Genomic DNA, 12591 nt, shown 5'->3' with positions numbered 1-12591 from the left:
TGCTGTACTTCATAAAGTTGCTCATTAAATCAACAGTCAATGCCTTGTTTTTTTCTTTTTCTAGGATCATTTCAGTCTGAGCTGTCCCACAGGAATGAATTGTCTGGTAGATGGAACCATTCCTGCAAGCTCTGGCCTTTCCAGTTCAAGTGCTTTGGTGTGTTGTGCTGGGCTTGCTACTCTCATTGCAAACTCTAAGACTCTCTCCAAGGTAATGGAATGATCAAGCTCCGATATTTGGTCATATGGTTCAAATGAAACAAGCCTTCCACTCATTAACCCTCTCTACAATAATTTTTTCACCCACGTTTGACCTCGTCCCCCGGCACTTACTTCTTTCTGGTATGTGGGTGGTAGTGGGAGTTAAATATGGCAGGATGCTCATCAGTACTCTTCCTCCTCGCACTAGAGCGATGAGGTGACCTGCTGTCAGGGGTGACAAATTAGGGACCCCAAGAGCCCAATATAGTGTAGTAAGTACTGATATAGGAGGATTAATGTAGGGTAAGTAAAGTAATACTCACAAACCAGGGTTACCTCATAGGCAACCACTGTACATGCAGGTGGGGAGATTAGACCTGTCCCCGCTCAGGATTAAGAAGTCGCTCTCTGTAGATCATAAGAAAGGGGTAGAACACCCCTCCACCAGAGGTGGACACAAGTAATTTATACAGTGAACAGAGGTGCCAAAATGATAAAATAAACTAAAATTGTTAAAATTGCTAAGGAGGCAGTGGTGGACTTGAAACAGACACAAAGAAACTGTCAATTTCAAAAAAGGCATATATTTATTGACATACTCCAAAAACAGTGTTGCAAGCATTTCACAGGTATGACCCTGCTTCATCAGGCAATAGAATGCTTAGTATATAACAGTAGTAGGTCTGGATTGAACCTGTCCAACAGTTTGATCCACATAGCCTGACGCCGTGCCAGACTAGATTCCAGAATGGAGCAGGTAGCCCAATATTTATATTTCGCCACACGGCGGTGAATGGGGCCAGCGGCAATAAAAGTGCTGGACTTAGTCTGATGCTTTGATCTAAAGAGCCTGCCGCTGTGCCAGATTTTATCTGGCAACAGTAACACCTAACGGCAACAGTTTTACCTGTGTCAGAGTATGTCTGCCACTGGACCTATGCTAGAAAAGGTCAATGTCTGACACAGGATTGGAAAGGGTTAAAGTTAATATGAAAATAAACAAAAAAAATTTACCTATGGAGAGGGGAGGCTCTGGGTCCTATAGACCCTTCCCATGGTTTTCAAGGTCACCTATAGGGTCCTATAGACCCTTCCCATGGTTTTCACGGTCCTCCACCCCAACTTTACTCACTCCCCCTCCTCCACTCCAACTTCACTCACTCCCCCTCCTCCCCTCCCCCTCCTCCACCCCAACTTCACTCACTCCCCCTTCTCCACCCCTCCCCCTTCTCCACCCCTCCCCCTCTTCCACCACAGCTGCACTCACTCCCGAACTTTACTCCCTCTCCCGTTTCAACTTTTACCGCCACGGTTTACTTTAAATAAAATTTCCCCACACAATAGTCATCATGTTGGACTATGCTGTACAGTGTACATCCTGTGACATGTATGCATGCCTTGATCAGCGGATTTAGGTTGTTTACTGTTGCCCTGGGTGTGTGTGCGTGTTGCTCAGTTAGAGGCGGAAGTTGCAGAGCTAAATAAGCATCTCGCAACACTGAGACGCATACACAACATGGAGATGAGCTTGGATCTCACGATCCAGACACTGGATGGAATCGGTGAAGATGAGGTGGGTGGAGTAAAGCCGGAGCAAGAAGCAGAGGTAGCCGCTAGTTGGGTCACAGTTAGAAGGGGTAGGGGAAAAAGTGGCAGGGAGGCTAGTCCCGAGCTGTCCCTCACTAATAAGTATGCTTGTTTGCGTAATATTGGGGAGGATGATTCAGGAGTAGCAATGCTGCAGCAGGATGTGCTCCTTAGCAACCAAGGGGCAGACTGCTGTAACGAGAAAGGGAATAGGAGTGCAGCTAAGGCTAGACAGGTACTGGTGGTAGGGGATTCAATTATTAGGCGCACAGATAGGGTAATCTGTCGAAGAAACCGTGAATGCCGTACAGTCTGTTGCCTCCCGGGTGCTCGGGTTCGGCATGTAGCGGAAAGAATTGCCAGATTATTGGGTGGGGCTGGGGAAGACCCAGCTGTCATGGTACACATTGGCACCAATGACAAAGTTAGTGGGAGATGGAAGGTCCTCAAAAATGATTTTCAGGTACTTGGAGATAAACTTAAAGCAAGGACCTCCAAGGTGGTGTTCTCTGAAATACTGCCAGTGCCATGTGCTCTGAGAGACAGAGGGAGCTTAGGGAGTTAAATAAGCGGCTGAGAAATTGGTGTAGGAAGAAAGGGTTTGGGTTCCTGGAGAACTGGGCAGACTTTGCAGTTGGCTACAGGTTCTACAGCAGGGATGGGCTGCACCTAAATGGGGAGGGTGCAGCTGCATTGGGGGAGAAGATGGCTAAACGGTTGGAGGAGATTTTAAACTAGGATCTGGGGGGAGGCGGGAGGATAAAGTCTTAATATGTAGACAAGATAAGGTAAAAAGACAGTGGGAGCCTAACATTATGGGGGGTGGAGAGTGGGGTGGGGACAATGTAAAGATTAAGGAGGTTGGTAAAACTTCAAGTAGCCCATTTCGTGTAAACAAAATTGGTAAATGTGGTGGTAAAAATATAAAGTGCATGGTAACCAATGCTCGGAGCCTTGCAAATAAAATAGACGAACTAGAGTTCATTCTGAATGACAAAGGCTATGACATTGTGGGAATAACCGAGACATGGATGGATGAAAGCCATGACTGGATAGCTAATTTAAAAGGATACAATGTGTTTAGGAGGGATAGAACAGGGAAAAAAGGTGGAGGGGTTTGTCTCTTTGTTAAGAAATTCTTTTACAGCTGTCCTCAGCGATGAGCTGGAAGAAGATTGCTAAGATGTGGAGTCCGTTTGGGTAAATATTCATGGTGGAAATAAAAGTTGCCAATTGCTTATTGGGGTATGCTACAGACCACCTCATATTAATGAAGCTGCAGAACTGCGATTACTACAGCAGATTGAAAAAGCTGCAAGTAAAAATGAGGTCATAATTATGGGCGACTTCAACTTTCCAGACATTGACTGGGGTATTGAGGCTACCCGTTCTGGTTAAAGCAGCAGATTTCTGGCAGCACTACAGGACAATTACTTGACTCAAATGGTAACGGAACCAACTAGGGGGAATGCGTTACTGGATCTGATCATTTCTCTAACCATTCTAGTGTATGGCCTTGAAATGAGAGAGACTCCAGGCTCCTCCTCCTGATGAAACACAATCAGCAAGAAGTTTAAAAGACCCCACCCCACCCCTCTACCTTCAGTATTCTTGTGTTTCCGGCCTACCAGGGGACACAGTCAGCTTCCAGATAGTCTGGATATTATGTTATGCAGGTGAATGTTGGGGGAACACTGTCCTTTCCTGGCCTGTGATCAGGCGTTGGGAGAGTGATTCCTAACCTGTACCTAACGGAATATCTAGGTATCTACTGGATGGCCATGCGTGCATACGGACAAACTTACGTTTTGGGAGATGCAGCAGGGCGTCCGCCTCCAGGTATCGGCTCCACGCTGAGGTCCATGCGGCTGCCAGGAGAGGACGAGAAGGCTGGAGTGATGTGACGTAGGCGCGCGCGGCGCGTAAATGCGTCATTATATGCGGCCGGGAGGCGGAGCTATGCGGAGGGCTCGGCTTACCATAGAAGGAAAACGCCGTAGACTCCAGCAGGAAGCGGACACGCGGCCATTAAAGAGCGCGGCTTCCGGCGGCCCCCACCGCAAAGCTATGGAGCAGGAGACGGGTGCGGAGGCTGCTAGAACCACGACCACTCCCGCAGGCAGCTCGGCGGTGGTAATGTATAGAGCTGCTATGTGGGGTTTTTTTCCTGTGTACAATGCAGACAAACAGAATCAGGCTGATGGCAGATTGTCTTTTGTTTTATTTTTAAGGACAAGGCTGATAGCAAGGCTAGAAGTAAAAGATGTCCAAACTGCCAGATAAAGTTGGATTCTACATGGCCAAAGAACCTATGTGGAAAATGTACAGATAAAATAATGTCTTCAGAATCAATCTTAATGGTGAAAGAATTCATGGAGGCTATGAGACAGGAAATCAGAGGAGAATTGAGAAACTTAAAAGAAAATCTTTCTCACACTTCTCCACAAAATGAAGGTCAGGAACCTTCAGGGCCGTCTGGTGTTAATATAATTCCGCCACCTCCCAGAACTTTAGAAGAAGAGGAGGAGGAGGAGGAAGAGGAAGAGGGAGAGGACGAAGGGCAGGCAGTAGAGTCATTAGATGAGTCTAATAAACCCTCTGCAGATGAGTCCGAGACAGATAGTGTTAAACTGCGTACACCTAAATTCCTGTTTGCACCAGAGGAGACACAGGAACTGTTAAAAGCGGTTTACACTACGGAAGATATTAAAGAGGAAACAGCACAGGCTTCAAAGCAAGACAGAGTATATGGGGGTCTTATGCAGCAACAAACCAGAGCATTCCCAGTACACCAGTCTTTAAAGGACATAATTTTAACACAGTGGAAAGAGCCGGAGCGTAGACTATTCATACCAAAATCGGCTAAACGCAAGTTTCCCTTTAAAGAGGAAGAACAAAACAAATGGATTAAATGTCCAAAGCTAGATGCTTCATTAGCGAAGTATTCTAAGCAGTCAGACCTGTCGTTTGAAGACGCAGGAGCACTGAGAGACCCAATGGATAAAAAGATTGAGGCATTAATTAAAAAAGCCTGGGAGTCAGCAGCGTTTGGGTTTAAGACAAATCTGTCAGCTACATGCATATCTAGAAACCTTAAGATTTGGCTAGAAAATTTAATAGACAAGGTGGTTACAAAGGAGCCACTGGAATCTTATTCAGCATCAATTCCAGTGGTGCTCAAAGCAATTTCTTTCTTGGCAGATGCTACAGCTGAAGCCATTAGGATTACAGCCCGTACAACGGCATTATTGAACTCAGCTAGGAGGGCGGTCTGGCTAAAAACATGGGAAGGAGACTTAACCTCAAAGAATAAATTGTGCTCACTCCCATTCGAGGGAGATTTACTGTTTGGGCCTGAGCTGGAAAACATATTAAAAAGGTCAGCGGAAAAAGGAAAACAGTTCCCCAATAAAAAGAGAAGTACGTTTGGTACAAGAGCATTTCACCCGAGAAAAGAGAAAGGAGAACAGCGTAGATCCACATCCTTTCAGAGAAAATGGTTTCCCAAGGGCAGAGGAGGAGGTGGCTTTGTCCTTGGGAGATCAGACCACACAAAAACAACCAAATGACTCGGAGGTGGGAGGGAGATTGAAATATTTTGTGAAGGAATGGGAAAGCATTCACCCAGATATTTTTGTTCTAAACATTATAAAGGAGGGCTACCGCCTAGAATTTTCAGTTCCGCCTCCGGACAGATTTTTTCTCAATCCCCTCCCAAAGGATATAGAAAAAGCAATAGGGATGAGAGCCATGATCTCATCTCTACTAGCAATGAGGGTAATCAGAGAAGTCCCGCTGCAGGAAAGAGGCAGGGGTTTATATTCTCATATTTTTTTGATAAAAAAGCCGACCGGCAAATTCCGTTTTATTTTAAATCTAAAAAAACTAAATCCATTTTTGAAATACAAAAGGTTCCGGATGGAGAACATCTACTCGGTTCGACAAATCCTAAACAAGGGGGACTATTTTATAAATCTAGATTTACAAGATGCCTACCTACATGTACCAATCTGGGAGAAGCATCAAAAATATTTGAGATTCGCAATAAGGGTGGGCGCACAGATAGAGCATTTTCAGTTTGTAGCCCTCCCTTTTGGAATAGCCTCTGCACCCCGAATATTTACGAAAATTGTGTCAGAGATAGTGGGTCCACTGAGACTACAAGGAATTGCACTAATCCCCTACCTGGACGATCTGTTAGTACATGCCTAGTCAAGGGAGGTGCTGGAAAGTCACAAACAAACAGTAGTTCAGACCTTTTCCAGACTAGGATGGCTGATAAATTTTCAGAAATCGAATCTAGAGCCAAGCCAGCAGATAAGATTCCTGGGGTATCAAATAGATTCAACCCAAAGAAAGATTTTTCTCCCTCAGGACAAAATAGAGAAACTAATAGAGACATCATCACAAATAAAGGAACAACAGACAGTTGCAATCAGACAGATAATGAGGCTAGTAGGGTTCATGACATCGGCAATGCCGGCGGTAACATGGGCCCAACTACACAGCAGGAAATTACAAAATTTTCTCCTAGAAAGTTGGGACAGGACACAGAAGTCTCTCGACTTAAAAGTAGCAGTCCCGGACGAGATAAGAGAGTCATTAAATTGGTGGATGCAGAGCAGCAACCTACAGCAGGGCAGATTATGGTCACAGCAAAAGGTGGTAAAAATAACAACGGATGTGAGCAGCAAAGGATGGGGAGCAGGATGCGGCTCGTGGCAGGTCCAGGGGACATGGAGCAAAGAGCAAGAACTAGAATCCTCAAATTCAAGGGAGATGAGAGCAGTTCAGTTGGCATTGCAGAGGTTTCACCAGCAGATTCAGGGAAGAGAATTGCTAGTGTTGTCAGACAACATCACCACGGTAGCTTATATAAACAAGCAAGGGGGAACGAGAGCTCAGGGTCTATTGAACATAAGTATGCAGATGCTAGAGTGGGTAGAAAAAAGGGCAATATCAATCTCAGCGGTTCACATAAAGGGCAGCCTAAACACGGAGGCGGACTATCTCAGCAGGAACACGATAAAACAGTCAGAGAGGGCCCTAAATCAGGAGATATTCGAACAGATTCAGGAAAGATGGACAGAGGCAGAGATAGACCTGTTCGCAAGTCCAAGGAACAAAAAGTTGAAAAGATTCATGTCACTGCACAGGAACAGTCAAGCAGTGGCCATAGATGCACTGTCTCAACCCTGGCCATACAGGACAGTATATGTGTTCCCACCGATACAGTTGATAGCAAAAATACTAGGAAAGTGGGAAGAGGAAAACGTGAACATGATTTTAGTAGCACCCTGGTGGCCCAAGAGAGTGTGGTTCAGCCGCCTATGGAGAGAAGCAGGAGGTCAATACCTCAGGCTACCAGACAGGAAAGACCTTCTACATCAGGGTCCCTTATATCATCCAAATCCGGAGGTATTCAGTTACACAGCTTGGTATCTGAGGAAGAGGTCCTAAGAGCTAAGGGGCTGTCGGAAGAGGTAATAAAAACCCTTCTGAAATGTAGAAAGCCAGTCACGCAAAAGATCTACAGTAAGATGTGGAAGGCATATGTAGCATGGTGCAGGAAGAAGAATAGAGTTTCAAATTCCATTTCAGACATTTTAGAATTTCTCCAACAGGGGGTAGAAATGGGCCTTGCAGTAAGCACACTAAGAGTACAGTGTAGAGCATTATCTTTCTTTTTAGACAAACAGCTGGCTAGGGTCACGCTGATTAAAGATTTTTTTAAGGCCGTGGAGAGATCAAGACCAGTTAAATTGAAAGTTACACCACAGTGGGATTTGCCGTTAGTGTTGCAGATGTTAATGGACAAACCATACGAGCCGTTGGAAGAATTAGATATTGGAAGGCTTACGCTTAAAGCTCTATTCTTAACAGCAATTACCACGGCAAAAAGAGTAAGCGATATGCAGGCTTTTTCTATTAAGGAACCCTTTCTAACAATCTTGGAGGACAAGATAGTGTTATTGCCGGATCCTAATTTCCTCCCAAAGGTGGTTTCTGACTTCCATAGGACTCAGCAGGTCATTTTACCTTCCTTTTGTCAGAGTCCAGCAAATGAAAAAGAAAAGAAATACAGCTTCCTGGATGTAAGGCGGACTATACTTCAATATCTCAAAAAGACGAGAGAATTTAGAAAAACCAGCCACCTCTTTGTAACATACACAGGACCTAACAGGGGTACACAGGCTTCAAAAACAACACTCGCAAGGTGGCTAAGGAAAGTTATTAGTGAAGCATATCAAATAGAAGGCAAGGAAGCACCGCACAAAATCACGGCACATTCCTCTAGATCAATGGCCACTTCATGGGCAGAGAAGGCAGGCGCATCACTGCAGCAGATATGCCAGGCAGCCACTTGGAAGACCCCGACAACGTTTATGAGGCACTACAGAATAGATGTTTTATCGGGGCAAGATATGATTTTTGGCCGTAAGGTGTTACAGGCAGCAGTCCCTCCCTGATGTAAGTGGAGATTACTTGTCTGTCTCTCATTTCAAGGCCATACACTAGAATGGTTAGAGAAAGTTTAGTTTAGACTCACCGGTAATGGTGTTTCTAACCATTCTAGGGTATGGCGTACATCTTCCCTCCCTCTTTTCTATCTTCTAAGCTAAAGCACACTTGGGTGTGATATTATATAAAGTCAGCAGTTAGGGCACTGGGGGGTGTCTTGGTGGCCTTATTTCTTGTTGACGTACTGAAGGTAGAGGGGCGGGGTGGGGTCTTTTAAACTTCTTGCTGATTGTGTTTCATCAGGAGGAGGAGCCTGGAGTCTCTCTCATTTCAAGGCCATACCCTAGAATGGTTAGAAACACCATTACCGGTGAGTCTAAACTAAACTTTCTAATAGACCAGATAATGTATCAAATGTGCAGGTTCAAGAACATTTGGGAAATGGTGATCACAACATGATAACGTTTGATCTGGTGACTGATAGGCCACGGGGCAGCGGGACCACTAAAGCTATGAATTTTAGAAAAGCAAAGTTCAATCAAATTAGGCAGGCACTAAGTTTGGTGAACTGGGATAATGTACTACAAGGGGAGGACACTGAAGGGAAATGGCAAGCTTTTAAACTTATTCTCAATCAATATTGTAGTATGTATATCCCATATGGAAACAAAATGTCTAGGAATAAAAAAAGGCCTCTATGGATGAATAGAAAGGTTAGGGATAAAATGAAGAGGAAAAGGAATGCCTATAAGGTCCTAAAACAGGAGGGGACCGAGGCTGCACTAAGCAATTATAAGGAGTGCAATAAGAATTGTAAAAAAGAAATTAGGCTGGCAAAGATCGAAGCTGAAAATCAAATCGCTAGGGATATCAAATCTAACCCAAAAAAGTTTTACAAGTACATCAACTCTAAAAAAAGAAAGGTTGACTGTATAGGACTCCTAAAGGATGAAGGTGGGAACTCAATGGTGGATGACCAAGGTAAGGCAGAGTTATTAAATGCTTTCTTTGCTTCTGTCTTCACAATGGAAACAGCACTGTTGCAAATTACAGTCAGAAGAGTCTCAATCTTCTAACTGTAATATTAAATACTTAACGCAGGAAGAAGTAAAGGCAAGACTAAATAAATTAAAAATAGACAAGGCACCTGGCCCAGATGGCATGCATCCTCGGGTCCTAAGGGAATTAAATTCAGTTATAGATAAACCCCTTTATCTTATCTTTTGTGACTCTCTTTCAACTGGCAGGGCCCCAGTGCATTGGCGTACAGCCCACGTTTTCCCATTATTTAAGAAGGGCAAAAAATCTGATCCAGGAAATTATAGACCTGTAAGCTTAACATCAGTTGTATGCAAACTATTTGAGGGGTTACTAAGAGATACTATACATGACTTCATAGTAGAAAATAATCTTATTTCTCAGCATCAACATGGGTTTACTAAAGACAGGTCCTGTTTGACTAACATGCTCAGCTTTTATGAGGTAGTGAATGCTAATATGGATATTGGGAATGCTGTAGATGTGATATACTTGGACTTTGCAAAGGCCTTCGACACTGTTCCCCACAGAAGTCTGGTGCAAAAGTTGAGGATGCAAGGACTGGGGAAGAGTTTGTGTGCATGGATAGGGAACTGGCTAATGGACAGAAAACAAAGAGTTGTTGTCAATAGATCGTACTCAAAATGGGAGACTGTTAGCAGTGGGGTCCCACAGGGGTCTGTACTGGGTCCAGTGCTCTTAAATTTATTTATTAATGACCTAGTAGATGCAGTAGTGAGCAATGTTGCTATTTTTGCAGATGATACAAAATTGTGCAGAATCATCAACTCTCAGGAAGATAGTGTCATATTGCAACAGGATCTGGATAGGATGGCTATATGGGCACATACATGGCAGATAAAGTTCAATGTTGACAAATGTAAAGTCATGCATTTTGGTCGTACCAATGGTCTAGCACCATACAAAATAAATGGGATACAGTTGGGGACATCAAACTTGGAGAAGGACTTAGGAGTACTCATCGACAACAAGTTAAATAATCGTACTCAATGCCAAGCCGCTGCAGCTAAAGCGAACAAAATTTTGGGATGCATTAAAAGCTAAATAAAAACTTGAGATGCTAGCATAATATTGCCCCTGTTTAACTCTCTAGTAAGGCCACATCTGGAATATGGAATTCAGTTCTGGGCACCACATTACAAAAAAGATATTGCAGTTTTAGAGCAGGTGCAGAGACAAGCTACAAAATTGATACGTGGGATGGAAGGTCTCGCTTACCAAGAAAGGTTAGATAAACTGGGTTTATTTAGTCTAGAGAAAAGACGCCTTAGAGGGGATCTAATTAACATGTATAAATACATCAGAGGGCAATATAATAGCTTGGCGGATGAGCTTTTTGTCCCTAGGCCTTCTCAAAGGACTAGAGGACATGATCTGCGCATGGAGGAAAAACGTTTTAGCCATTTATTTAGGAAAGGGTTCTTTACAGTAAGAGTGATTAAGATGTGGAATCACCAGCTTTATCACCCGCTCAAGAGCTTTTCAGCCAATTGATCGGCTCTTGAGTATCAGCTCTGAAGGTTTTGGGAGCCTGAGAGTCCCTGAAGACATGCCGCCCATACTGTGCATATGCAAAATGGAGCCGGCTGTCTTCAGGAGCACTCAGGCTCCCAAAGCCTCCCATGGTGGCGGATTTGAATGGGGATGACAACGCTGCAACGAGGGAACTGTGAGAGAAATGGAAAGGCTCTATTAGATCCAGAGCCTTCCCTCTGACATTTTATTTTAATTTCACTTTATATTTGCTTTAAGTGATATGCAAAGTTATCTTCTTAAAAGGGAATTAAACCCTTCAGTCTTCACAAAAGTTAACATTTGATGGAAAAAATCTTGTTTCCATGTCATGTGATGATTGCCTACATTTTTAGCTGACAGAATATTATCTGCAACCTTACTCTTGCTTCTTCTGCTCACACATAAATCTTCCTGTCAGATTTTAAAGCTTGCAGGGCTGAGGACACTGGGCCACTGTACCTTAAACTGTACTAGTCTCCCCATGTCTGCTTTGGTATGTAAAGGGTTTTTTGTATGTGAGCAGAAGCAGAAATATTGAGGGAGCAGAGAATATAAACTTCAGATAATTCCCCTTCAGTCAACCAACTTAGATAATTATTAGACAACACGTGGCACAACATCATTAGAACCAGCAATAAAGGATTTTTACTATCAAAGGTACGTTGTTGAATGCTGTTAGCAGTTTCAACTCTGACTTCCCTATATATGCAAAATACAGTCCTATTGCTGAGTTTAGGTCCATTTTTTTTAAGATTTAAACTCTGCAGTAGGACTTTATTTTGCATATTTAGAGCAGTCAGAAGTACAGTTAAGAATGGGTTATGTTTTTAAACTGATTTCTACCATGGCACAAACTGTATACACCGGTATACAAAATATTTTCTGCACTGGTATATCAGCTTCCTGTCAGTTTGCAGATCTGCATGGTTTGCGACCTGGATTTTCCTGATGTGTATATACTGTAGTTGTTTTGGTACTTGTGTATTATCCCATCTAGCAGAACGGGCTTGGCAGTTAGACAGGCTGGAAAAGTGTGCACTGTGCTTCTTGAGCAGCTGATTCACCACAGATCAGCTGCTCCGTTCCATTCAGCTTTCCTCACTGCGCAGTGTTGTAGCCCGTCCTGAAATCACAGCACTTGTCTGTGTAAGACGTGAGTAGAGGTGCTGTACAGCACACTGAATGCAGTGACCTCCGCTCCATAGACAGCAGCCGCTGATCCCCGCTTACGTAAGCTCTCCCCTGGTGGGCTGTGATTAGGGGCGAGACCCTTTTATAGACCCAGCTGTATGATAGCGGGCAGATTGCTGCAGGGCACAGCGTTGTACATAGCAGGGGGTGTGATGGAGCAGTGCTTTTCAGCGCTGCTAGATTTGGGCGCAGCCGGCGCCTCCATAGACTATAATAGGATTCACTCCTATTGCAGCGCTCAGTGAGTAACGTCGGCACCGTCAGAAGATGGAGCCGAGGTTGCTTGAAAACACAATAATTCGGCCTCCAGCAATCGCTGGAAGCCAAATTATTTCATTCCCCCACTATCCATGGTGGCCTGGAGGGGAAAATAGTAATTCAAATGGCCCTCACTTGTGCAGAAGCAGGATCAGCCATATACCGGCTGTATTCTGTGCCCAAGTCTACCGGCGCCGATTTCAAATGTTCTCGGGGATGTGAGGTGGATCACCTTGTGCTGGTGCTTAGCAAGTCCTCTTCCCTGTAATGTGATTGGGCAGAGTTGGTATGCCGCTAGAATCACTTGTAATTAGAGAT

General features: G+C 44.1%; 1 protein-coding gene across 3 annotated transcripts in view; it reads left to right on the top strand.

Annotated features, from left to right (window-relative positions):
• GALK2 (galactokinase 2) overlaps nt 1–12591 on the top strand; it is a 306129-nt gene that overhangs the window by 107154 nt on the left and 186384 nt on the right. For all 3 annotated transcript variants that reach the window (XR_011030291.1, XR_011030292.1, XM_068275411.1), the window contains exon 5: nt 65–211. Coding sequence is in view for 1 of the 3 variants with exons in the window: in XM_068275411.1 (XP_068131512.1) it covers nt 65–211 (147 nt within the window). In the remaining 2 variants the exon portion in view is untranslated. The remainder of the gene's footprint in view (nt 1–64; nt 212–12591) is intronic.

The sequence above is a fragment of the Hyperolius riggenbachi genome, chromosome 3, assembly GCF_040937935.1.
Source record: "Hyperolius riggenbachi isolate aHypRig1 chromosome 3, aHypRig1.pri, whole genome shotgun sequence".
Classification (NCBI taxonomy): domain Eukaryota; kingdom Metazoa; phylum Chordata; class Amphibia; order Anura; family Hyperoliidae; genus Hyperolius; species Hyperolius riggenbachi.
This window is presented reverse-complemented; position numbering and strand designations above follow the sequence as displayed.